Genomic DNA, 27,981 nt, shown 5'->3' with positions numbered 1-27,981 from the left:
GAAACGACTGATTAAAAGCTCTACACATTATCCCAATAGGCCCATGTATACCTGAGCTTTTAACTGAACTGGAGAGATGTCTATTTAAATTCCAGATATGCTACAATCTTTCCATATGACTAGAAGGACTCCTGAACATCTGACTTCATTTCTTTAACATAAGCATGTGGATACAATTTCAGATTTATTTTTTTTAAATGTTCTAATTTATCTTGACAAAAAGTACTGCAATTAAAAAAAAGATTGGGATATAGTATCTCACTATATTTCATCTTGAAATTTCACTGTAATACAGGAGAAAAAGGTGAACCTTGTCCAAATCTGTACTAAAAAACCTTTGAAGCCACAGTTTGGATCAGATACTGTAGCTTGAATAAATGTAGTATGGAAAACACTTAGACCAGCAAGACTAGCTGTTCCTCTAACATACCTCTCTACTTCTCGATGTGGTCAAGGACCTTAGACCTTGTAAAGACGTCACATGGACTGAAGTGGTTTAGAAAGCCTAAGTACAGGTAAGGTTTGCATGAGAAAAAGTTTATCTGAACTTGTTCCTGCTCAGTGTTCATATTTTTTTAAAATGTACATATCTAAACACTTTTATTTAAAGCAGTCAACCCCCCGCAACACAAACTCTTAAAGACATTTTTCTCTGCCAGACCCAGCAACCGAAAGACATCTTCAGAGCTGGATGACACGGGTTTTGGCGATGCAAACATTTAGTCACAAGCCCATTACAAACACCCCCCAACACACCTCTCAGACCACACGTTCCAGGACACCAGTCATACCATTACACAAAATCCCTTCTTGGTTGCTAGACACGCATCTCAAAATGCCTAGGCCTGCTGCTACCTCCTCACCACACACCGACCTCCGAGTATTTTTAAAACTTGTCTCTTACGGAGAGAAAAAACAGCTGTTGTTCTGCAGAGTTGTATCAGCAGCAACACTGATAAACCTACACAGATCCCCAAGGAATATGAACAAGTAAAAGGCCTGTGTTTGGGAAGAAGTTCGTCATTGTTTTGGAGATAGGAAGAAAGCAGTTTTCCTTTCCAGGCAACTCCTAGAGACTTGAACAGCAAGCATGCAGTATGCTAAAGAAACAAGGGCATATTCTTGCAACTTGGTAATTTTACACGGCATTTGGGAAGTAAGCTGTTAAAAATCTGTTTCCAATTAAAGTAATTTTTTTTTAATACCTCAAATACAGATTTACTCTGAAAGAACCTTTTGAGAACACTTTAAGAAAAATACTCTAAGTACAAACTTTAAATATCCAAAGTATGATACTGGTGCACTTTTTAGAAACAATTACATATTTAACAGGTGAAGTAGGAAGAGAGTATTTCAGAAAACATTTAATATGAAACCTTTTGTAACTTCCATCGAATACAGATTTACATCATTTATCAGAACACTTTTTCAGTTCAGACAACAAAGTGCACTGCCAGGTGAAAAAAAATACATTTGGAGGAGTGCTTAAAATTTAGGAAGTGAAAGGATAGGTGACCATTCACCTGAGAAAGTACAATGACTGCCCTGAAATGTCTTATTGCTATTACAAAATGGAGTTTTCATGGAAAAAACCATACTGAGCAGCACAGGCACGGGCAGAGCACTGAAAGCCAATTGAACTCCAGTAGCACCTGGAGTTCTCAAGCCATGGCATGATACAGAATATACAGAGAATAAAATGCAAATTCAGGAATATTTACTACATTTAACAACTATGATTACCCTTTAAACTAGCATAATCAATATCAATGCTTAGGGGGAAAGAGAGGGGAAGTCTGCTGCCTTCACAGACTACAGATAACAAGAACTAACTTGCAAAATATTAAGGATTTTGCATTTTCACCTCGGGTCAAATCTGAACTGTGTACTATGAGAAACTATCAGCTCACTGCAAATTTAAAATGCAAATTTAGGCTCCAGTTTAAAGCACATGTTAAGTACATGCTTAAGTGTTTCACTGAAATATAAGCATAAAACAGTAATACAAAAAGTCAAGTAGATAATGCAGGATATTATCTACATAAGTCCTTGATGAAATAAACTGAGTATCAGCAGGAAACAATGCATGAAGAAATCTCTTCAGTCTAGTTTGCAAAATCAAATCCGGCTCACCACAGTGATGGTTAAAAAGTGGGGACCATCCCAAAGTATCTTTGTGTCCTACAGAAAGCTAGTTGGCTGTCAGAGTTCATCAAGGGCAGGCTTCCACACTGCATGTTAAAAGAGCAACAGTGGACTCCCTCTGCAGCAGAAGCTAGGAGACACAACTGGCACAAAGCCATCAAAAGCAATACAACCAGAGCCAAGTGGAAGCACGGTGGAAGAGAGCTGCAAGGAAAAGTTTCAACTGCTACTGCCTATGGCTGTAGTTTAGCAAGTTGGATGTTACAACAAAGGAGATCAGTAGCCAATTTGATTCCCACTTTTGGGTTTCAATACTGTGCACACCCAGAACGCAAAGGACAGTACTGCCACACATGCAGCAATACCCCAGAATGGCACTGACTCGGACATGGCGACTTGCATCAAAATACCGTCACTATTTGAGAGTCCTTTTGTGCTTTGTATCAGTCTGACCTAGTCTAATGTAGAGAACTTGGTCTGAAAGAAAAAGTCACTAATCAGCATTTAGCACATCCTTTTAGACTGCCTCATTCTGTAGAGGAATGGTGGAACAACAGAAAAGTGTTCTTAGCTGCAATCAATACTCATAAGCCAAAAGGACAAAGATACAATTTTAGTAGTTTAGCAGAAGCAGAAGAATGGAAGCGTTTACCCAAATTTTAATGCACAAGTCAACTACATTTTAAAAATTTGATTCAGACTTAAATAATAAATAGGTGGGCAAAATATAATGCAAGACTTACTCAGTAAAAGTGACTTTTTAATAATCTCATGAGATCTACTTAGAAAACAGGACTAATAATGTTCACAACCGTAAATCCAAACCCTTCACACACTTTTTTTTTTTCTTAACACAGCAGTGAACTGTAAACCTGCATTTACTGATTATCGCTTCAGTTATTTTAAATATTAACTCAAGTGTTTCCTCCTTGGCCATTTCAATTTTTAGCACCAAAATTAGCCCAAAAAGAGGTACTGGTACAGCTTGATGTTGTAAATGAATTGTTTACATATAATACTTTATATATTATACACACATACTGTACATTCACACGTCCACACAAACAGGAGGCATATTTAAATGAATATATTCTGTGTTTCAATTTGTTGTCAAAGACTTAGGAGCAATGGAAATAAAGCAGAAGGGGTAATATTTTACATAGTAGGCAACTTTAATGCTGTAGTGCACTTATAAAAAAGTCCAACTCTCCCTCCCAGCTCAGCAGCTTTTTTTTTTTTTTTTTAATATCACTATTCAGAAGGATGCAGAAGTTATTGCCTAAATGTTATTCTATACATTTCCATCGGAATTCTCGAAAACACTTGAAATTGCTAACTAATTTACAACTTAACTATTTTTCTTGTTACAGCTTTAACTCATTGGCAATTTTGGAAGCAATGTTTTTAAAAGCTATGGATGTTCCCGATATCCGCTTAAAGCGAACTCCATTCAGGGACAGTCTTGGCAGTTTACACACCTCCATCTCCCACTGTACAAGGTTTTCCGCATGCCCATCTCCATGGACACAGAAAAGCAAGAAACGCTCTCTTTGTTCATAGTCACAATTATTGGCATCCAGGACCTTTCGTATTTCCCTCATCATGTCATTGGGATCCATGGAGCTGGTGGTTTTCATGCTCCAGGTAAAACGCAGCGACCGAGGCTTGGCTTCCTTGTTCTCGTCCTTCTGATCCACAGCTACATTGCGGCTGAAAGACAGGAATTTATTAGTTAGCAGGGCCAGCTAACTTCTCCACATTTCATGTTAGTGAAGCAAACTAACACTCAATGCACACTACCGGTATTAGAGCAGCATCTAGAGGCTCCGGCTGCGAGCAATGCCCCGCTTTCCTAGCTGCTGTACAAACACACAGTCAAGGTGAAGCATTAGCTGTTGGGGCTGAAACAAAGGTATGGTACGACGGGCGACAACTGGAAGTCACTGGAGTCAGGAGCATGAGGGAAACGACCTTGCGGAGGTAGAACTACATGCATCACCTACAACTCAATTTTAAGGCAAGTTCTGCTCAAACCCCTATTCTTAGGCCACGCGGCCAGCTGAAACACCAAGTCTGTGCTAGAAGTTTCTGGAACATTCAAATAGCGTGACTTGTGACAAAAGGGTGCTCAGCCCAGGCTGTAGGAATGCCAGCCCATGGGAGATGCCCACTCATACGCAACGGGGATGAGCCTGTGCAGAAAGATCCTGGGGGTTCCTCTGCACCTCCTCCTGTGCAGCAGGTTGGAGACCAAGCACTGGGAGGGCCCATGGCATCCCACAGTAGTTAGCTGCAAGCAGGAGGAAGGACAGCAGGACCAGGGCTCCTTGCCAAGGGTCACCCACCTACTGTCCCAGGGCCAACATGTGCCACCCAGTTCTGGGCTGGTTCAGTTTCACTCTGGCCTTCCTGCACTGGTAAGTGTTTGAGATGATCACTAGAGACCCACCACACTGTAGGCTACTGGAGTTACCTTCAACAGGGAGGAAACTTAGAGATAAAGTAATTTGTTTAATACCAACAACCGATAGAGGTAAAGTGGTGAAATGTTTCGCTGCTACAAGCTATGCAGCTAAGCGCCTTTGAGGTTGAAATGCAGGAAGGAGAGTTGGAAGTCACTATCAGACACCGCCTCAACATTGTCAGTAAAGATGGCAAATAAGATGGTTACCATTACTGTCACAGTTTTAAGAAATAAAGCACAAAATATTGAGGCTGCATTTCCCAAGTCTGCAACTGTTTGTTTTTTTTTAATAAAAAAAAAGCTTTTCCTTTTGTAAGGATAAATAAAGTTATACAGGACAAAGAAAATAAACGTTCCAGAAATTTCTAGTTTGCAATGATTCTTCTACTTCAATTAAAATCAGTGGTCACGCAGCTGAAGAATAAGAAACTATATTTGGACCTCCAGGGAAAAAAAAAATTACATATTTGCTTTATGAATATTTGCACACTGTCAGTTGCCTCTTCAAATTTACTTGCCCTCAGGACAAGAGACTTAAATACATTCACTGTCATGCTTCAGTATTTTCTGAAAATACGTAAGTTAACTGACCCCAAACCATGCAGTTTAGGTCTCATGTTGAGCTTCAAAGTTTGACTTACAGTATTAAGTCAAGCTGCTCTTTAAAATAGTTGGCAATGGATTTCCGGTTACACAATGCTTTTCTTCTACCACCATGAAAAGCAGGCAGTTATGAAAAAGTTAAATAAAAAGCGATAGCAAGGTCAAAACTAAATAAATAAGATTTCTCAAAGATAACCTCTTTCATAATTTTATCTTCTATTAGAAAGATTTCAGTAACTGCAAGAGTCATAGAATTATGCTGTCAAATGCAGCTACATGATTTGCCAGATGTTATAAAATTCAGCAAGCAAATTAAAGAGATCTTTGTTTTAACTTTAAGGTTTTAATTTAATAAGGCTGTAAGAGGGCAGGGGGAACACCAACTTCTAGTCAATGCTCCTTTTATTTTTTGAAAGTTTTTTCTACCTGAAAACAGTTGGCAGAACCAGCACAAGTTTGATCATTTCTAGTATTTTTTGATATGCAGATTTTGGAAGAAGATTATAACATGAAAAATATTGTTTAACTTTCTGTGATTTTGGAGATGAGACATATCTTATCACCCTTCAGTGGTTATCCCACACGTTTGCAGCCTCACTAGAGACCACTTACCTACACATCTACAAGACAACAGCAAATTATAATGACTAAAATGCAAATAAACACACAAGGGAAAAGGCAACAGGAAAGATGAAAGTTTAGAACCAAGTCAGTCAGTGCTTTAATAGCCATTTTGCAGACAGAAATGCTGCTTTGTTTAGTTTCAAAGCCTTACACGAAACAAAAGCTGCTGCCTGAAGCCACTATGCCACGTAATCAAGGGGAGAAAGGTTCAAACTCACCTAAGTAACATTTTAAACAAAAATTTTACCCTCACCTTGAGCCCTCAAATCTCCCGTTCCTCTCATATTCAGTCGGGAGCCTCATTGAAAAGAATGCAGAAGCAAAAGGAAGTGGGAAAGAGAAGACAAATCTTACACTATAATATACAATATCTGAGTAGTTGCTAAAAGATACTGCAATCATACCAAAGGTGTGTTAAAATACAAAGCAACAAAGATGTAAAGAACTTCATAGGTTAGACCAAATTCAGAATATAGTGTCAAACCAAATGGAAGTCTATAAACTACAGTTTTTAAAAAGACCATAACTTATTTTTACAATGAATGTCTGTATATATTAATACTGTAGGACTCACTGAATAAAGTTGAACTTCTAAAAGCAGAAAATGTGAAACTAAAGTTACAAAGTGTATTGAAGTTATTGTATTATTTAGTAAGTACCTCCTAAAAGAGAAATAACTCCCAGTTATTTTTAGGCTAATGACATATATAAAGTTTTATCTGGGAGTACGATATATATTTGAAAAAATACCCTATTTACAGACAAGTCTCATCACCCTGTGTGTTTGCATGCACATCAGATCCGAGGTATTAGGTGTTTAAAACAATACCAAATACCTTAACGCAAAAGAACAAGATGCATATGTATTTTAACAAAAGTTTAGAGGTAAATCCAAGCTTTCTTAAGCTGTGGTAACTCTATCCTATTAATTCCCATAGTGACGCATCTTCCACATCTAAGAATAAACTTAAGCTTTCTGTCTTCTTGCATTGCTTAAAGCTACATTGCTGATCACTACCATTTTTAAAAAACATATTATCAAGCAGAATTAAGGGGAAGATCATCTTCCTCAACCTTCCCATTATTGCAGTACCATGGTTCGACATCTCAGCATTAATTCTGCTTCCAGGGAAGCTGCTTTTATAAGGCTCTTATCAAGACTACTCTAAGCTAGTACATGGCTTCACTGAATAATGTAAATTATTAAAGCAGTTTGGCTGGCAGGTGTCTAGGGATAGGAACGTAAGACGGTAAGCTTATTTTTTGATGCAGAGCAGTACTTAGATCAGGGTGTGGGGGGTGTTACGAGGCTTAATTTCCTCCTTCCTTTTGAGGGTTGTGGTGAGGGAACAGGCTTGCAAGAAGACTCTACAGTCCCTGTCACGAGGAAACAGACGCTGTGTTAGCACTGCAAGGAGCATGGTGGCAGCACTTGCTGTACAGGCTATGGAGCCTGCTCCTTGTTCAAAATTCACACTGCTATTGCAATAGAAATCCAATTAAGAAAGTGGTAAGTCACTCAGCTATGAGCTGCTTGTCACAACAGCATCTGATCAGAACCCGGCTCTCTGAGGTAGTGCACAGCACATGGTACGACAGAGTCTCTGCTATGAAACGTTTGCCATTGACTAATGAACAGCTGTCACAAGCAAAAAGGATAAAGATGATAATGAGAAGAAAACAACTGACAAGTCCTCAACTAATTCTAGCACTTCAAAGTGGGTTTTTAATGGTAGTTACTTTCATGAGATCTCATGCTACTTACCTATTGTGGATATAGGAGAAGGTAGAAAGAGATTTTTCAGGTCTGCATATACAGTCCCTGAACTCATCCTTCACAACAACTCTGTAGGACCAAGAAGGCAGTAGGTGGGAAGGGAGAAACCATCACATGTACCAGCTGAACAAATCCACACCTTTCAGGTGATCTGGGAAAGGCTCTTTTTACCAGGCAAAGCAAGCAACAAGTTTGAAGACACTGCTCAATTGAAAAATTGAGAGTACTTGAACTTTAAAGAGCCTACTGTGGACCTACGAAGTGGAAGACAACAGCTTTGTTAAGAGCTGTAAGCATTTATGGGGCTTTTTGTGGTTTGGTTTTTGGTTTTGTTGGTTTTTTGTGCGTTTTGTTGTTGGGGTTTTTTTTGTTTGTTTTTTTTTTTAAACTTGCCAAAGGTTGTAGAAAACAGGAACATAACCAGTCTCCCTGATAATGAATAGTCTTACTGTTACTGGAATCTGTCCAGAAAAGTCTGGGAGGGAAAATCCCTAATGATGTTCTTAGACCCTTTCATGGTTGAAATTAAGCCAAACTGTTCTCTTTCTAAACCCCTGTACTCTAAATCTAAGAAGATCATAATTTACAGAATACCTGCCACTTTGAAATAATAAACACTCTTTCGTGGAAGCCTCTCAGAAAATCCTTACTATGTTCAGTTTTTCCATGCGTCAATGCTCCATTCATTTAGCATGAGGAACTGCATTTGGTGACACGCATTCTCAAATACAAGCCATCACGTCAAGCTTTGGAGAGCTGTGTCAGTCTTTCTAGACGCTCCTTCCTTCATGAAGCACATGGTTATGGTCCAGTTCTACGGCCCAGCACTGGTGCTTCAGGAACAGTCACTTACTGTACTGCCAGTACTGTTTCAGTGCTTCTGACAGCAAGTCAGAAGCAGCCCTGAGGCCGCCCCACTGCTAATACAATCTTCACTTCTGCGGGAACTACGAATTGCTAGTTTATGCTCTGAATTTTCTGCTTTTGCTTGTATTTTTACATAAATTAATTTTATGGACCAAGATGCTTCTTGATCTTGAGAATGGAACAAATATAAAGGAAAGTTGTGTTCTCATTTGTCATGCAATGCCTATACACTATCTCCTTTATAATTTGTGAAAGGCTTTCAAAAATGTTTCCATACATCTGTCCTGAGTTATGCTGTGTTTTCTGTTCTTTACATCTTTGTACACTCTGTGTTAAAAATCCAAATAAACACAAAGAAAACTGTCTAAAAAGATACGGAAAACCAGCAAAAAGTGCAAGACTCTAAAATAAGATCAATTTATGGAAATGGAGAAAAGATGCTACAATAAAATCCAGAACATAAAAGGTGATTTTTGCTGTCAGAAAGTTAAGTTGGACTTCCACAATATGCAGACTGGCAAGGACAGTGCATGGTACAAGAGATACATATATATTTTATACCTCTGTGCACCAAGTACAGCATTAGAACTCAGTAGTTTAAAAAGGAGTGACTGATTGACTGATTATCTACTGTTGTTCAGCTCCGTAGAATGATGTTGCAGTAGTATATATACGTGCTATTCAGCTACAGTAGTTCTTTCAGTATCAAAGATTCATAGCATAAGAAGTGAGAAGAAATTGCCAAAACCCCCAATATTTTAAATTTTATTTTGTACCTACATACAAATTAGGTATGGAGGGGCACCATGCACACTTAAAACAGAATTTAAAAAGCAGAGTCTGGTCCTGTGTAGGTGGTGTAAGACTTTGCAAATCTCTTACTCAAAAGACATATTCATGGAAGCTGTAGCAGCTATTTCCACAATATTCTAAGATTCTTGGCCTCAAGTCAAAGGAAAATCTTTAAAAATTATTAAAAAAATAACTTTTTAAAGTCTCAAATTTGAACAGTAACCTTCTAGTTTAAAATTGTACTCATATTAGCATTTTCCATCTTTCTTCGGAGCAGCAGTGTAACAAACTTACACGTATCCAGTTGTGGAGGTTGCACAGATCACAACCCTTTGTTTTAAAAGCAATGTGACTAGAGAGGCAAAAGCTCCCTCTTACAATGTGGTATGCACCCCACAACTCATGACGCACAATGGGTTAAAACTATTTCCGCTGCTCAGTTTCATCTGTATGCTGTGTTGGACTGTTTCCTTCCTTAAAAGTTGGTGTGTGTTCTTTTTCTCAAGTCAGCTATGACAATGCCAGCCAGCCCAACCAACACCAGTTCTAAACATAAGTCATGTTTGGAAGAGCTCTGATTATTAATACGGTTGCATGGAATCTACTCATTTAAATCGGGTAGGGTACATTTAGACTGGGACTGTACATAATAATCCCAAATTTAGGCAGCAATTTACATGTCTCAGGTCGCCCTAATCAAAGTATTTCCTTGAAATGGTCTGACAAACTTCAAATTAGTCACGTGCATAGCCTTGCATTTCGAAAGTTAAAACAGATGTCTGGTTTTTGACCCTGTCTCCCTATTTTTGATCAGTAGTTGGAAATTGAAGGTACTACCCTTTAAGAAGATCCAAGTTATCATACAACTGAACAGAGTGTTACAAAATTCTGCTGGAATATTTACCTGCGGATCAAAATTGTATCACCAACTTTCATGAATCATAATGGATTAACATGATATATAGCAGCTTGATTCATTCCCAAATTGTAAAACTAAATTAAATCCTTTGGGCTTGAAATGCAAATCAGACTTCTGAGCTTTTCCCTTTTGTCAGTAAATTTGCATAATGTTATACTTTTTGTTTATAACTGAAGTGCTCTATTTGCACTGCAGCTGCAACTCACTTCAGCAAATGCATCCCATTTTAAAATAAGTACACAGCCGTTGCATCTTCATTCAATCTTCCATACAAAAGTGTTATTCACAACCGTGTTCAGTTTGCCTTCTACTGTATCAACTGCAGACAACACTTCAAACTGATTTTTTTTATAAATTATCATAGAACAAAGAGAGAAAGAATGTAAATTTAGAATCACTTACCTTTATTTGCTTGTAACCTTATGTTTTGTTTATACTTTCATCATTGTTATCAAACACCTCATTCTTCAAACATAAGCATGCTAAGTGTATTAGTACAGAGAACAGAATTACTTTGGTACTACCAACTCTATCAAAGAAAGAAGAATTCACAAGGCATGCTTAGCATCTTGTTATACAGGTGCCACAGATTCTTAAGTATCATCATGAGTTAATGGATTTATTCTATGCTTTCCGCTCAAGAAAGAAAGTATTTAGTTCTCAGCAGAAAGTTTAGTTTTTCAGAAAACCAAGGCTAGAAAGCCAAATCTGTTGTTAATTGCAGGAGCCACTTTTTTTTAAATATAAATAAATCCTACCTTTTGATAAACCTGAATGACATGTTTCTAAAAGAAATTAAGCCAAAATAATAATTAACAAAAAAGTCTTGTACAAAATAAATTGAAAAAGCCATTTAGAGTGAAACATGCAAAAAGATCTCATTTAAAACGCGCAATGAAATTACACTTCAATACATTCTGAGATTAGGCAGAGGATTTAGGGTCTGAAGAGTCAAACTCTTAACATTGCTACTTCCAAACTTAATTTTTCTGGGAATATGCCACCAGTAGTTATTATGAATTAAAATACGTACTAGTGTCAAAACACTTTGAAACTCAATCTGCAAGGCCACATAAAAATATGTTTGGATTTTCTTCATGTATTTCAAATAGAAAGCAAAAATCAGTAACTCTACTACAATTAGATCTTGAGTATTTTCAGAGTTAGGTTTCTTCCTTCCTTCAGCACGTTAGGTCAGCCATGCTGTGCCAAAAACTGCCTTAAATATTTAGTTAATTTAGTGACAGAAGCTGTAACAATTGCCTACACCAGAACATACGTAGTTCATAATCAAAAGGATTCTGATTCCCCATAGAGAATGCTAAAATAAATTAACATGTTTCAAGGTTCTTTATAATTTATTTAGAGAGAAGAAACATAACAATGTCCTTTAATGGCACTATTCACCTCCTTAGTAGTCTGTACAGCACCTATACTAAACAGAGCCCCAACTATAAAAGGTCCTCCAAGTGCAAACTTAACCATCTCTAACAGTGCTATTGTATTACAACTGCATGTTATTTAATCAAGTTCAGATGCAATTTAAACTATTGTCAAAAGTAGTGGCAGAAAAACTTCAAGAAAACCACACTGCACTGCAAAAAGTTGAAACTCGGAGGTAGTGATAGAAGTTTGAATACTGCCTAAACAACTGAGTGAAAAGCTTGCATGTTCACAGTTTGAGCATCCACATTTGGAACGTCAGATGGAAAATTAAGTAAGGATATTACAAACAAAAGTACAGTAAGAAAGATGTGCCAAAAGAATGTGTCTGATTAAGACTTCACTTGACAAAAAGCAGATGATTTAATTCTTAAAAAGAAATTCAAATTAATCTTTTATCCCTCTCAACAGAAAAAAAAGGGGAAAAAAAGAAAAAAAAAAAAAAGAGAATTTCATACAGCACAGTATTTCCCAGGGAAGTGTTAGCTGGCAGAGAGCTGAGCAGGGTAAAACATTTACCAAAGGCTAGGCTGTCACATTTTTGTTTTTCACAGAAACAACTTCTAAATTTTTAAAGAAATTCAGTCTCTAAATTGAAATCAGCCAGTTGTGAAAAAATGCGAGTTTGGCTCAGCATTATTTTGTAGGAATTGGAGACTATGAAGAGGATGCTGAGAGAGAGGAACATATAATCACAGAACAGACAGGAAGGAAATGGCTTGGTGCTGATGTGATGTAAGCCTAAAACAAAAGCAAGCAGGCCAAGATCAGAATGATATATTAAAAAAAATTTCACCTGATGAGGAGGGTACGAAAGCATGAAGAATATCTTAAGGCAAAGATAAACAAACCCTCACTTCTGCAAACACAAGTTCTTGGTATCAGAGTGGTCTGAAGTATGCAGTATGTGAACCAACAGGTTTTAAATATAGAAGGAAAATGATGGTTTTCAATTTTAGGGTTTGTAGGAACTAATTTAAATCATACATGGATTTGAAACTAGAAGTCCAATTAGAATAAAAACTGTTAGTGCAGGAACAGCACCTACTTAAGCTAGGTTTTGGCTAGACCAACGTACCTTCACACCAAAATCAGAATCTGCACGTGAACTAAAGGTCAAAACAGGAATAAGTTCTTCAAGGTTTGACCAGACTCCTGCCTAGACTGAAAGCATAGTACTGCCATTATTTTAACATGACCTATGCTAGCACTACTGCCAAAAGAAACTTGTGTCTCCTGCCCCTACCCTTTCACCTGTGATAATTCTATTCATGTGTTGCCAGCAAAATTATTCTGGAAACACTGACAGCCTAAGTGATTGGGCAACACAACCTGAGCTTCTAATGCTACATTAAATATCAAGACTGCGATCCTAGTTTATGCTGTCTACTGATTGACCATGAAGTCAGAGCGAGCAGCTTTTGAACTGAGCTGAAATGTTTCAGCTCTGCAGCATTTGTACTTGAGACATGAGGATGAAGAGCATAGAAGAGCACAGACCAAACTGTCTCACTTTTTATCCCACTTGATTCAACTGCTAAAAACAAATGGCTTCTGTAACCAAAAAGAACTATGAAAAAATCATAAGCCAGTGCATTTCAAGTTGCAGAAATTGTTAAGCCATTAATCAGAGAATATGGACAAAACCACCTAAGCGATGAACTACTAGGTGTTTCTACTACCTGGTAAAAAGGAAATGTTGCATTACCATTTTCAGAGGCTTACCTTCTTGTTAGTTTTGAAGTTAGTTTACTGAACAGGTTAGTGGAACCCCTGGTTCGAGTCTGTGAGAGTGGTGTTGCTTCATGGGACAGACTGGGGGAGGCTGGTGGTCCGTTGTAGGTAGCAGTACGTCGCTCTCTGAGCTGGCCATGGAAAGTGCTCCGACTAGCCGTTCCTCTGGGAAAACGAATACGATCAGGTGTGGTTGCACTGCTAATGCTGTGAGTTGAAGCAACAGGAGTTCTTTGATCGGGAATAGTGCTAGAGCAGAAAAAAAAAACAACGCTAGAACTTCTTTCCAGAAGCACTACAGTTCTGCAGGAAACACAAAACACTACGTTCTACAGTAAAGCATAAGCAGACACTTTTATATAAGGCCAGGGTTGGAAATATCAACATTATTACAGCACTGTATGGAATCAAAACTTGTAAGAAGTTAGGATTAAAAGGCTGCCGAAACAGAAACCTACATAGGCAGAAAAATGCAACAGGAGTATCCTGGAAAAGACCAGATAAACTAGGCATACAATGTTTCACTGAAGACTGATAAAAGAATAGACAAGTAAAGTTTCCTCCCAGGAAAGAGAAGCAGTAGGTAACTTTAGTGTCTCTCCCTCCACATTCTATATATTCATCTTTGAAAATCTTGCTAATTTGAAAGTATCCTACACAAAATTCTCTACAAGTGAACTGCTCCAAGTAGTGAAGTCCTTCAGGATACAGAGTTAAAGTCTCCCACAAACTTTGACAATAGGGAATGTCCAATACTCCTAACACTAAGAAAAAAATTAAGGTTCATTATTGCAGGATTATGTCACAGACAGCCTGACACACCACAAGACAAATGTAAACAAGACTAAAAAAAATGAGGAAACACACATCTTGTGGGCAATATATACTAGAACAATCTAGGACTAAAATTCCACAGCACAAAGTTAAGAAGCAGTGGGTATAAGTTAGTTTCACAACGATTTCAGGTTCTTACATAGGCCTGAAGTTATCTGCGCCATTGTCTATTGGAGGCAACATCATCTTCGTGTGCACAGAGGCTGACATGGACATCGACTTCTGATGTCGCAGCCGAACACTGGAGAAGGATGTAGTACAAACTGAAGCAGGGCTAGCTGCGTAAGCGAACATTTCTGTCAGGCTGTGAGGGGGTTTGGGTTCAGGCAGAGGCAGAAAGAAGAGCATGATGGACCAACAACAAACTACTGCATAGAAAAAAAGCAAACTTTTCCTTCTGTTAACTGATTTATCAAAGAACACGAACTCTAACAGCCCTCTTCTATGTAAATAGTAGTAACTACCCTACAGTCCCCTTAAAAAGCATCCTTACTATATCACTTGACATCTATGAAGTGATCATTCTCTTACCATTAGCATTAGTTTGCAGTGATACCCTCCTTGACATACAGAACCCGAATAACTCAGTGTTCTGTGCCAAAGCACTACTATAAAGCACTGATGTAACTCGTATTGGTCTTAACATTAAAAAATGCATTAAAAACCCCCACCAACTGCACTTTCCAAAAGACTGATGATAGCTCCATTACTGCAGCGAAATACTTTGTTTTCAGAATGTATCCATGTTAAAAGAAATCAGTGTAAGTTGGGCAAGCTCTCAAATCTCGATCCACATCTGATAACTGAGGGACTTCACAGGCGCAATCGAAAACAATATCATGATCTTTAACAAGTCCAGAGAGGCCCAAACAAAAAGGCTACTATAAATCAACCTGCACATGTAGGAAGCAATGAATAACACTCTGAAGAAAGAGGTATGACTGTTGAAGAGCGTCTCATATTGCTTGGCCATGAACCTTAAATTCTCCAAATTACCATTCAGGCTTTGAAGGAAGGTATACAGTGCTGTCTTAGCAGAATGGCCAGTAAGCTGCCAGCTGTATAATATGTTAAAATAGGAGCATGCGATCTTTTTCTTTCTTTGGGCCAAAATACTCTTTGCAGCCTTCACGTTATCTAGTAACGATAAGGATGTGAGAAAACTGACAGGCCACAAGATGTATTGGACCTTTCAGGCTACTACACCGTATGTCATTCATCTTGTTTGCTTTAAAAGTAAGGCAACTGTAGTTCAGAAATATTGTTCGAGGTTAAGAAATCATAATTGTCAGCAACAGTTTCATGACACTGCATGTTCACTTCCACGTTACATCATGACTGCACATACTGAAATTCAAGTCCTGTTATCTCATTCTGGTATGTCAGACTTCGGAGAAAGCTAGTCCAACTACAAGTATCAGCTGACCCACTTCTCAGGCTTAGCTCCCAAAGCACTAGTAGAAAACACCCCACAGCTCAGACATCAGAACTGCTGGCTAAAACAGTTAGCAAAATCTACTACTTTTTCTCTTGGTTTTAACTTTTCAGAATCTAGAAAACTTCATCCACATCGTGTATGCATCTCTACAACGAAGCCTGCAACACAGCCCAGCTTTTACATTATCCCAGGGTATTAAGAAATTGTACGGAAATGAACATTCATCTCAAAAGCAATACTCTGAAGTCAAGTAATCCCCAAATAATTGGTCACTAGCCTCTCAAGCACTTCTAGTTCCTTTCAATTTGTTGCAAAAGATAAAGGAGAAAGAATCTAGATTTACAACACATTAGATCCAGGTTTTATTTAGTCGCCTGCTTCCAAAGATGTGATAGCTAAAGGTATCAGTAAGGTACCAGAGCACATATTAAAGCATATATATCTCTTCCTCTGAATCTTTGCTAGAAATCAGCTTCCTTACTAGCCTGGGAACACAGAAACAGTGAGCTAACATTCACTAATTAGTGCCAATGCTTATTAAAAATCTGATGCTGTTGTAAATCATTTGTGTTACAAATGATTTAAAGCAATTGCCTATAATTATGAAGAGTGTTTCACAAGTCCCCAAGTGCGTTAATTAATGCTCAGACTTTGGAGGAAAGCCAGCAGTCCTCTGCAGAATGCCTGTGTCAGCCACACAATGTGTTAAAGTAGGGATGTGAAACTTCAAAACCTTTTTTTTTTTTTTTTTTTTTGCTTCTACCAGTCTGGCACAGGGGTCTTCAAGACTACTTTCTCCAACACCAAGCCCACTAGCTGACTATCAATTCCTCAAAGTTTCCACACATTCGGAAATACTGCCTTCTCAGAATTCAATGTGCAAGATAAAAGCAGAACAAGCAACATTTTAAAACTTTCTCTACAGAAAGAAGAGACTTCAAATGTGCACATCTTGCCTTTTAAGGCAAGTCTCCCAAGTTTTCACTGGGTCACAGTTAGTATCTGACTGGCTATGGAAAAACTAAAATCCAATCTGTAACAAAATCATTTATAGCAATTACTCCTGCCTTTACCATTTGCCACCAATAGGCATTTCAAAAGCACAGAAAGCATTTTTAACAAAACCTTGGATTTATACAAAGCCCAGGTTCTACGTCAGATCTTGCTTCACAGAAGAAAAACCATTACAAGTTTCTAAAGTTCTTTCTGCCAAGTTGAAAGTACAATTAGAGATACTACAGAAACACCTGAAGGCAGGCAGAATTCATCCTGAAGAGCCAGTCCCATCAACAGCCATGTCGATTTAGCCTGCGTTAAAGGTCCCTGCATTTCATGTGATCAGCCAAGCCTTTGCCCAGTTACAACAACAAAATATATTCAGATATAAGTTCTGAATTCTGTGCCAAATCACAGTAATTCTGAAATTGTGCCAAAATGAATGTGCAGTGTAGTGTTGAAGCGTTTCAGACAATGAGAAATCTAATTGTAAAACAATTAGCAATGCATTCTCATTATCTTTTCTTGTTTTGACCCTCTATAAAAAGTAACAAAAGTAGTAATCAATAATACATGATAAAAGCTATAAAGATTTTTTTTTCCCCGACAGTGAAAATATAAATGCTCAGACATTTCAAATGACCTAAACAGGGCTAAAGTTTGCAGGATAAGCAAATGATGTTTGGATACCATATTGACAATAAAAGATAAATTATGTAAGGATAACCAATTATGAATATAAAATAGAATTAATGTAGTTGCCAAGTACTACCCAATGTTAACTTTGAGCTTAATGCCCATATGTGACAAACCAGAAAGACAGTAGTTTGCTGAGAAACTCAAATCTGGGGAAAAAAATAACAATTTCAGAAGACAGCTCCTTAGGATTATGAAGTTACTCCTAAATTAAGGGGACATCTGAATCTCAAGCCTTCTTAGTAAACAATATCTAATAACTGTAAAAAATGTAATAAAGAAATTTTAGATAAGATATTGCAAAGATATTAGTTTAAAGATGAACAAAAATGTAATTAAACCAAGAAATCAAGTAATCAAATCTGATCAAAACTATTTTGGACAGAAAGATCCATTTTTCAAAGATAGGTTGGAAAGAAAAAAGCTATTAACGTATCAAATCAAAGAAAGGCTGGTGAGCTTTAATCTAAACAAACTTGGTAACATTAACAGGGACTAACCAATGAAGGCTGAGACAGACACACTAAGAGACAGTACCAAATAGCTGTGCTGTACTTCACAAGACAGTTGACTGCACGCCCAGCTGGCCAGCTAGACTTTTGGCACTCTTCAAACTTATACTTGACTTTTTTCTTAATCACTTTCAGTTTGCAGAAAGCTAGGAGGAAGAGACAGGGTCAAAATCATGTTCTTTATCCCTAGGCTCCAGGAGTCAAACAAGGGACAGAAGGACCTTCCAGGCAACGTCACAACTTTGCCACTTTTCCTTATGAACTGCTGAGAGGAAGTGGAAAAATTCTGTGCAAAAAAATGGCAGATCTTTCACCAACTTAAAACCCGACCTAGAAGAAAAGCATTTTCTTCCCACCCTTTACAATATATCATAAAATTAGGAAGGGGTGGAGAAAATTGGTAAGAGTAGGAGAGAAGCACATATTCCTCCAAGCTTAAGCATTTTTATTAAGTACTAGCTCTCTGGGTGCTCTCCTGGCAATGGTCAAGTACTTAACTGTTACCAGTTTTTAAGACCAGGAAAATTCTGTGAAGAATGGGTGGTTGGAACTTAAAACACCTCACCCAGCCAGGAAATTTGGTGGTATGTTTCACAAGTGTTACTCTATACCTAATGCATACGTTCACTATTATCTTTATTTTCTATGGCTCTCAGTCTTTGGTACACAGGTAAGGATGGCACTAGACATGGCCATGGTGCTAAACCATGAACTGGTTAACTCCAACTCCATTGCATGCTCCAGTCAGGCTTTCATTCAGTAAAGTAGGAGGAAACCTGTTATTTCTCTAACTGTTTTCACTCAGAATATGGAGGTATCAGCGCATCCCTTCTCAAGATGAGTTCTGTAAACACTGGGAAGCAACTAGACTACAAGAATATCAGTAAGGAACATTATTAGTCCAAGACAATGGCCTACCACTGTTTCATCTTTCCTCAGAAAAAACTGACCTTCTCCCTGAGACTTTGTAGAAAAACAGTATTCCAAATAATCCCAACAAAGTACAGTTTAGAGTGAAATGTAAAAAGAGAATGGCCCAAGAGAGATGGACTTTGTCGTCTGACACTAAACAAACCTCTTCTGCAAGTGTATGTTGTTTGGCCACAGGAGTTAACAGCTGAGTTAAGATGAAGGCTGTACAAATATGAGATGTATTTAACCAGAAATTAGGAACTTCCTTTTACATTCTAAGTATAAAGATTGTATGAAGTAAGTATAGGAAAAAAAAACCAAAAACCAAAAACCCAACATACTTACACAGGTGCTCCATAACCAAAGATCTGTACTCACCTTTCATTAAGAATTACACTAGAGTATTACTGATTTTTAAATTAGGCATTACAATTTTTTGGAAATGTGAAGACAAGGACATACACCATATGAAGACATTTCATATACCTGTTCTCCTTGCCATTTTGTATCACTGAATGCCTATCAGCAGTGGTTCTTTCACTACAAACATATGTGTTGCGCCGCGTCATTGCTCCAGGGGCAGTATTATTCTACAATTAAAAAACACAGGGTTGTTATTCCCCACAAAAGGCTTTTCTGGGGTTAAGTCTACATATAATTGAAGGCAGTTTTACTTCATGCTAGTTCTACACAGTTAGAAGACTTACAATAATTAAGTTAATATACAAACACCTTCCAGTATTTTTAAGGAATAACGCAATCACAAAAAATAATTCTAACAAGTTGTTCTTGTATTTCATGTTGATGGCTCAAAATTAATATCTCTTAAAGTTTTTAATTACCAATGTTCTGAATTACAAACTCTCAGCATGTATAGCATTCATCTACATCTGGATACCTTATGTCTTTATAACCTATTTTTGAAATACTTTACCACTTGCAGATTGTAGAATTTTCCTTTAAGTTAAAACCATACCCTTAAACAAGATAGGAAAAGCAAAGACTTAAGAAACAAATGTGGTAAAAATCAGTGGGAAGGTAAACATGGACTTTTAAATATTAAAATACTATAAAACACTAGACAAGTTTTAAAAACAGGGAAGAATAAGTCAAATTAAAGAGACAAATTGCAGAGAATTTTAATAAGACATTTTAAAAAATATACATTTAAATACAAGCATAATACATTGAGGACAAGAGAACCAGGGGAACTTAAACTACAGACCTTACTTTAGAGGGAGAAAAGAAATAGAATTACTTTGCCTCTGTCTTTACAGAGAAAGAGGGTGGAGATATGCCCAAGTTGGCGGTCAATTTTCCAGGAACGACTGAGAAGCTAGGTAATTCACAGATAACAGAATTATAAAAAGTTAGATGCAATTACTGTAGGAAAAGCATGGTGGTCCAGATAAACATGCACACCCAGGTTGTAGAGGAAGTAAAAGCCGGCAAGCCTTATATTTTTTCTCCCCACCCCAAGAACATAACACAGGAAACTGCATATGGTTGGAAAAGTGGAAAAAACCTTTAAAATTTTTCTTTAAAGAAAAGGATCACGGGGCAAAGCAGGAAGCAAAATAGGCTATTAACTTTAAACATCACTGCTGGGGAAAGTCTTGAAGGAGGCTAGCTTAAGGGAATGACTGGTCAGCACCTGGATAAGCACATGTTGAGTAAGGATGGCCACTAAGAATCAGGCAGGGGACTTCATGCTCAACTAACCTTTTGGAGTTCTTTGAAGAATTACTGCTATGACAGACAAGGGAAATTCAGCGGATTTTTAAAATAGCGTTAAGAAAAGGTTTTACATAAATGGTCACAGTAGAGAATCATGGGAAGAAGGATAAAAAAAAAGAAAGGAAAAACTAGTTCAAGCACAAAAGGAGAGTAGACAAACCTTTTTTGTTTCCAAACCTGAAATAAAACTGTTAAAGTGGAATATTCTCAATAACCAGCAAAAGCTCCTCCAGTGCCTTAAGGCAAAATATTTGCTATACAGGGAGTCTCAAGCAATGCAATCCCTGAGCAGCAGATTTAATGAAGCCATCTTGTCTCTTTAAAAGACTGCTGACCTGTTATACATCTTTACGTGAATGTACAAACAAAAATGAAATCAAGTGAACTGCGCAACCTCCTGGTCTTAAAAAGTAAAAAGAGTATCAACAGTATTTTAGATTAGCAGAACTATTAATTAAAACCTAAGATGGATGTAGTTGTCTCAAGGGTTGTCAAGAATTTTTCACTGGATATTCCTTAGGCATAGGCATGTGCCAAGCATCAGCAGAAGTCCTCCTGGCCCTTTCCTTGTACTTTATTCCTTACACATCCTTTGTCTTTGAATCTCTTTGTTTATTTAAAAAAAAAAGTCACATTGATTCTTCTACTTTTCTCTGACATTTGTCATTGGGCAAACTCCCCTCTCTTTACTCAACTTGCTAGCAATGAAGGCTGTGCACCTAAGGTGAAGTTTTGTTTGTACGTTCTTGAGAGGTCACGCTGTGCAAGACACTTTGCGGAGCCCTCACACACCAACGGTACATTGAAGTATTGCCTATTAATATTTGCTTATCATTTTGGTCTGTGTTCCTGAACATACTAGAGAATGAAGCACCTAGAATATCCGACTGTTCTTCTGGTGGGAAATACAGACAAAAATGGGTGGCTTCCTTCTTTCTACCTGCTCCCTTAGAACATTAAATATTTGTCTCCCTTGAGAAAACACCACATAACATTAAAATGTACTGTGATGTTGCACATCTAGAAAGACAAGACAGCAATCTCTGTGCTGGATCAAACTTTAAGGACTATGCATTTTCAGGTTTGGAGTGGAGAAGTTTTGTTATTCATATCTGAAATCAGAGGATTCTGAAGATGCACTTTCCCAGCTCTTTCTGGAATGCAAAGACAGAAGGATCAGTATACATTTTTTTCTGTTTGGCTCAGATTTCAGAGGTCATGAGAGGAGATTTAAGCATTTCAAGCTTTCAAATGTCAGTTTTAGCAAGAATACAGTCTTGGTATTGGGGCCTTTACACTTTTTAGCATACAAGCTTTCACAATTCATCAAGGAAGTTCTTCAGCTATGACTTTTTTGTTCAGCCAATCTACTGCATGACTAAATTGCATAGATGCACAGCACAGGAAGCCTGAAACTGGTGTCAACAGCACCACACTACTCCCTGATGGAATGACAACCCCTAGGGTCAGCGTTAGCTAAGTAAGTTCATCCTTGTGGCGCTATCTGCCTTCTTTGCAGAAGGTGTTGACAATGCAAAAGCACATTAAGACTTCTGAGCATACGCACAAGGTCCAATCACAGCACAAAGGACAAATTTGTGGTACAGAGTCCTCCTCTTTTCCTAGGGAGCCTTGTGTCCGCTGCTTAGGCAGGCTATTTTCACATTGAGACACCAAGGCAAGGACTGATGAAAAACTTTCAAAGAATCAGCTTCTGACTTACAATAATGAACCAATCTATTTACTTAAGAGTACTAGTATGTTTTTTGGTCCTAAATGATTTTCCAAACATACCATCTATCCTCCTCTTCCAATTTTCTTGAAGCTATACTAAGGGCTCTGGGGCAGCCTTATTACAAGCATTGAGGAAATATCCAAAGCTGTGAGTAATAAACAAGTTGTTACTAGTTGCTGCTACCTATGCAACCCCTGTAGCAGGTTTTCATTATTGATTTGGTATTTGCCCAATGAACTTGAATATTTTTGATGTGGACTTGTTCAGCTTGCAGAACTATTTAGTTTGCAAGAGCTTAAACACTGTGTCAACTTCAGAGGTACAGCTTGGAGCCCCTTACTTCAACCCCAGACTTAGTTATCAGCTCTACAAGCACAACTCTTATCCTTAAGTGCATGCTTGTATGCTCTGTTGTTTAATAAGAGCAGCACACAACTGGCTAAGGGTCTCCAGCGAGGACCAGTTCTACTACTTTCACTGTATCTGTCAAAGTAATAATTGTTTTTAAACAATATTTTTGTGTCTCTTCAGTGATTTTCTCACCGTATTACCGATTTTAGGACTTAAGTGCTCAGTGAGAACACAAACCCTCTCCACCTCAAACTTTTTTCAACTTCAGGACAACATGGTAAACTCCAACATTCTTTTTTTCCTTCTAGATGCATGCTAATACTGTAAGAAATAAAACTCCCTAATCAGTTCCAGGAATTGTGAAAAAAGTCAGTGCTTCCCTCTATCCCCAACAGCCAGAAAGCAAAAGAATAATCTCTAGCCAGGGGAGAAGAAAAAAAAGAGAGTTTGCACTGTTTGACATCGCAACCTATAAACAGAGACAATTTTAAACCCTAATTAATTGAGTGGCATCACAAGTCTGATTCCATGTTCACCACCTTGTACCACTGCTTGTAAAACATCAGTTGGATCAGTTGCACACTGAATCAGGAGAGAGAAAGATCCTATGGTTTAGAGCTCAGATTTTACTTCAGCTACAGTAGTATGAAATTTGAAATAAGACTACTAGAATAAATCCCCAGGATTTGGGAGTGGTGTAGAATAGCAGATCAAAATACTAAAGATACTAAATACAACATATGTTGTAACTGTGATGCAAAGCTCTTGAATAAGGCACTATACAACACCGAGTGAAGTTCAATGTAGGACAAAACTGATTTGATTATCCCACCATTTTGAGGCTCAGTAGCCAAGAACTGTCATGTAAGGAGAAACAAAATCTGAATGGTTTCTGGACTGATCAAAAAAAAAGGGAAAGGGCAGGGGACCACAAAAATCAGAAAAAGGTCGCCCAAAATCATGAGCTCTTGTTCAGATTTATGAATGACAGCTGCTACAGTAGAAGACATGTCTTTCCAAGGCCATCTCTTTGGCTGAAATCTTCCAGCTAAGTCACTATCAGCCACTGAGCCAACTGACAATACAGAGCCAATAAAGTGAAACAAATCTTATATTACTTCTTTTGCTTCAGACTGTCAAAGAGCTGTGAGCTCAGGAAGTTCTGTTCTCATTTTTCTAAGTAATGGTGCTGAGCACATGACCAAATATGACAGCTTTGTGGGATAAGTTTAGAAAAAAAAATAAATCATTCCAAGAAGAATAAAGGACTGGGAAGTTATTTCTTCTGAAAAGAAGGAAGTTTTTCAATACAAAACCCCAAAGTTTTAGTAATTAAATGTTACAAGACTCAAGACTTATGTGAAAACAGATTTCCAACTTTGCCTCAGAGGGAGGCACCACAGAGTATACAAGTTAAAGCCAAAACTGAACTGAAGAGTTTCTTTATTTTCGCACACTGCCTACTGCTCAAGCCTGTGAATTCACTAGTTATGCACCTTAGTGTGTTTGGGTTTTTTTTGTTGTTGAGGTTTAGGGGCAGGTGGTGGAAGCCCACAAGGACAAAAGCCAGGCACACTGCTTTTACATACAGGTTGGAATACACCTTTGAAAAGTAATGAAAAGTAAAATCAGAACCACTGATATATCACAGGTTTAACACTTTTTCACCCCTCAAAAACACTTCATGGTTTTGATAAATAAGCTTTTCTACTTACACTAGGAACAGCCGAACTTTTCTTACGTTCAGGAATATCAGCCTTATTGGGATTGCTGGCATTTCCAAGCATTGGACTAGCTGGTGCAATTCCTCTTCCTGCAACAGCACTACTGCTGGATTTTCTTGACTGAATTCCTTCCTCTTTGAGGTCACTGTCTGTAGTACTAGTCTGGCTTCTTTTGGGATATGCCACTACTGAGGGGATGGATGGTCCAGCTTAAAAAAGAAACACAAAAGAAACAGGAAAAGGATTTTTCTTCTCAGAAGTTCAGTAGCTATTTTTCACTACAATGGAAACGTATTCACACATGAGAATCAAAATAATTAACACTGGGAATCAGAGTTGCAAAAAGGTAATTATTTAAATTATCAAAGTACACATACTTCAGAAGACAGCAAAATATTGTGAAAAACAAAAACCTTTCCAGGTGAAGATACTACTTGATTTCCATGAAAAAATTATGAATTTCACGGAAGCTTCTGGTGTTTGAGTATTGGCATTGGTTTGGCTTGCTACAAAAACCCCTTTAGAGTCACCTTAACGACACTTAACAAGTAACTGACTCATGCAAACCAGATGATCCTTCATTAGCACAAAGCTGGCACATGCTATTCAAGCCAGCTTCTGATAAAACCAGGCTCCTGAGACAGGTACCTGGTGACAGAACCCTGGACCACCAGCAGCACTAACAGCCAGTGGACTGCACTCCTGGAACAGCCCAGAAGCAGCAGCGGTTTGCCACTAGCCTCCCCGGGTGTGCCAAGAACAGAAAACCGGTCCAGCACACCTGAGAATGAGGCAGCCCATTCAACAGTGGCAAGCTCCCTCTTGCTTTAATAGGTTCCTGCACACTGCGAAAAGCATGCAGGTACATCAGGATTGTGTTTTCTGCTGTCTCAACTACACCTTCTCAGAAGAGGATACATCAATTTTGTAGTTAGCGTTTTAATAACAATCAAAAAGTGTATGTATACACACAAACATCTAAAAATACAGATGAATATATATAAAATATATATTCTATATATATTTATAAATTTATGTATTAAAAAGCATCAGAAAACACAGTAACTGTCATCCCAGGAGACTCCCCAAGGAAAGCAACCTCTGAATGCACCTGAGGTATTTAAAAGCAGACCTAAACACAGACTCCTTTTATGAGTTAGTGTCTGAGCAGGAAGATGGTTAAGATATTTAGAAAACCCTAAGCTACTACCTTGCACACTCATTAAGCAGTAGAGTTCTAAGTCTGAGTCACTGTTCTTTAGAAATTTAATTCCTGCAGGACAATCAAGTGACACTACCCTCAGGAAACAGGAAACAAGAAATATTGGCAAACTGACATTTCTTCGTTTTAGACACAAGCTGACCTACTAGTGCCAAAAGAAAACAAAAGCTGAACAGACATACAAGAGAGCATGGGGGAGGAGTGCTGTGCTTTTCATGAAAAAGGGGGTTGCAACACTCTCTTCAATTTGTGTAACAAGACTTCCCCAGCACGGTCAGGAATGCAAGGGACAAGACAAGGCAAAATAAGAGAATTAAGTTGGTGTATTCAGCATTCCTCTAGAATGCTGTTTTTGAAGGCTTTATAACAAAACCATTTAAAAAAAAATTGGTTCTTCAGTGAATTATTTAACCACCATGCTGTGAGCTACACTGCTGTCGTCCTCCTTACCTTTAGGGGATGGAGACAAATTCAGAAACCAAACAGAACTGGAAGTCACTATATTCTGCAACACTGAAAATGAGAATTGCTCACCGTGATCACTGTACCGCCGCTGTTTCTGGCTAGAAGATATGCTTCTCTGAACTTTGTGATGAGGAGATTGTCCAGTGCTATTATTAAGATCACTACTTGGCCTAACTTTGGCAAGTGAAAGATTGCTGCTGGAGCTTGAATCACTTGCATCCAACTACAATACAAATGAGAATATTAGAACAAGGAGTTCAGACAAAAATTCAACATCCACCATATTAGGGGAGCAGTAACAGGGAGACAGAAGGAAGGTGGCTCTGGTACATAGGAAATTTTGAGTCAGCAAGGAAGTTGCTTAGAGGTCCCTTCTCTTAGATTCTTGTGCAACTGTCTTAGGTAAAACTCAAGTAGAATTTGCAGCTCCTCAAAGGACAATCAGATAAAGAAAACCCATCTCCTTTCAATAGTGTCTCCTCAGAGTTCTCTTAAGATTTTAACAGGAAGAGAGAATACATTTTGTGGAAGCCACCACACCAACTCCTACAGCAGAGGAACCAAGAGCAGCTTACGGATGCTGAGCCCCCTCAGCATCATACGGAAAAGTAATCTACAACGTGGGAATGTTTTTAGGTTGATCGGTCCTGCTCCTTGGTTCTTTTAAAATATCTACAGCTGGCATATTCACACTTGAGCTCCTAGACTAGACAGGACAGTAACTGGCATACAAAGTCCTTCAGAGGAGTAACTGCTGAGTAAGCAGGATAGTTTTGGGGAGCCTAAAGGCAAGAGTTTACTGACTCAGATCAAGGTGAGAACAAACATAGCATCATTTGGACAGCTGACACTGATGATTAGCATAATGTGCTTTTAAGCATAATGGACTTTTGTGCAGGAATGCAATGCCTATAGTTACTGACTTAATTTTTGCTTCTAACTTTGCTATGGACACTTTTGGATTCCTCTGTTTCTTTGCATTTTTAAGAATCATACTTACCTCTGATGATTTCCTTCCTAGCAGTAAGTATGTAGCTGTGATTTCATCATACTTCATTTTACTAAGGGATTCTTGAATTTCTTCTTGAGAATATCCCATTCCTACCATAATATCTAAAAACAAACACACATTCTATAAGTAACAGAAATACTCTGATGTTTAGCCTGGCTGAGTGTTTAAGTTCAAGAGAAAGAACGGAACACTTTAAAGAATTAAACTAAACGATTAAGTGTGAGAACATAAGCCTGATGAAGTATCATTATTAAAAAAATTAGTTATTTTTTCCAAATGGCAAACAAATACAGAGTGGTGGAGGAAAAAACCATGCCCACATCATGCAAACAGTATGCTGAAAAAATACTCAGTTACCTATTCTTTTCTGGTCCGAGATGTCTAATTCTGGTTCAACAAAAGGTTTAAGTTCGTCCTCCTCATGCCCTGCATTGATCCATCTGTCCTTCATAATTTGCTAAAAAGAAAGGGTTTTGTTAGTACAATACACTTACCAGAAAAGAAAATGAGCTGTTGAAAAAACAACTCCCCTATCTACCAAACACCAAGGCCTCTTCTAATTTTTCTTTTCCAGAACAGGCACCAACACCTACTCAGTTTTGTTTTGCTCCAGTGAGGAGACCAACTATGCACATCAAGCCAGGCTGCTTCCCAATTGGCTGTATTCTAGCACATAGCTGAAAGCCAAAAGTCTGTAACACAGACCAGCAGCAGCGTGACAACTCTGACAAGTCTAGTAAGTCCAGGCTTGACTATGGAAGTCCACGGAAGCCAGTATTGTTTTAGCCTTTCTCCTCCATGATGGAACAAAATGCAGGCAAAAGGCAACCCCATCATAACCTAGCAGTCAACACTTCCACTACACATCTGAAAATGTGGAAAACGTCCTGATGGATCATCCATTAATGCAGGAATCCACAAGGTAACCATCAGGAAAAGTTATATGACATATGCAGTGTAGTCTCACATTCATTTTGAA

General features: G+C 38.1%; 1 protein-coding gene across 18 annotated transcripts in view; it reads right to left on the bottom strand.

The window, feature by feature from the left end:
- Positions 1–1,349: 1,349 nt before the first annotated feature.
- Positions 1,350–27,981, bottom strand: part of MARK3 (MAP/microtubule affinity-regulating kinase 3) — a 63,984-nt gene continuing 37,352 nt past the window's right edge. For 7 of the 18 annotated variants that reach the window (XM_010565404.1, XM_010565417.1, XM_010565405.1 and 4 more), the window contains 10 exons: positions 27,360–27,459; positions 26,991–27,103; positions 26,060–26,213; positions 24,295–24,512; positions 19,243–19,346; positions 14,342–14,506; positions 13,360–13,617; positions 10,950–10,976; positions 6,090–6,134; positions 1,350–3,855 (listed from right to left, as the gene is read on the bottom strand). In XM_010565404.1, the coding sequence (XP_010563706.1) occupies positions 3,510–3,855; positions 6,090–6,134; positions 10,950–10,976; positions 13,360–13,617; positions 14,342–14,506; positions 19,243–19,346; positions 24,295–24,512; positions 26,060–26,213; positions 26,991–27,103; positions 27,360–27,459 (1,530 nt within the window). In that variant the 3' untranslated portion in view covers positions 1,350–3,509. The remainder of the gene's footprint in view (positions 3,856–6,089; positions 6,135–10,949; positions 10,977–13,359; positions 13,618–14,341; positions 14,507–19,242; positions 19,347–24,294; positions 24,513–26,059; positions 26,214–26,990; positions 27,104–27,359; positions 27,460–27,981) is intronic. The other 11 variants (XM_010565410.1, XM_010565412.1, XM_010565413.1 and 8 more) reach the window with 8 other exon arrangements.

Source organism: Haliaeetus leucocephalus, unplaced genomic scaffold (assembly GCF_000737465.1).
Source record: "Haliaeetus leucocephalus isolate CR32 unplaced genomic scaffold, Haliaeetus_leucocephalus-4.0 Scaffold191, whole genome shotgun sequence".
NCBI classification, from domain to species: Eukaryota; Metazoa; Chordata; class Aves; order Accipitriformes; family Accipitridae; genus Haliaeetus; species Haliaeetus leucocephalus.
The sequence above is the reverse complement of the archived record's forward strand: the minus strand, read 5'-3'. Positions and strand labels throughout refer to the sequence as shown.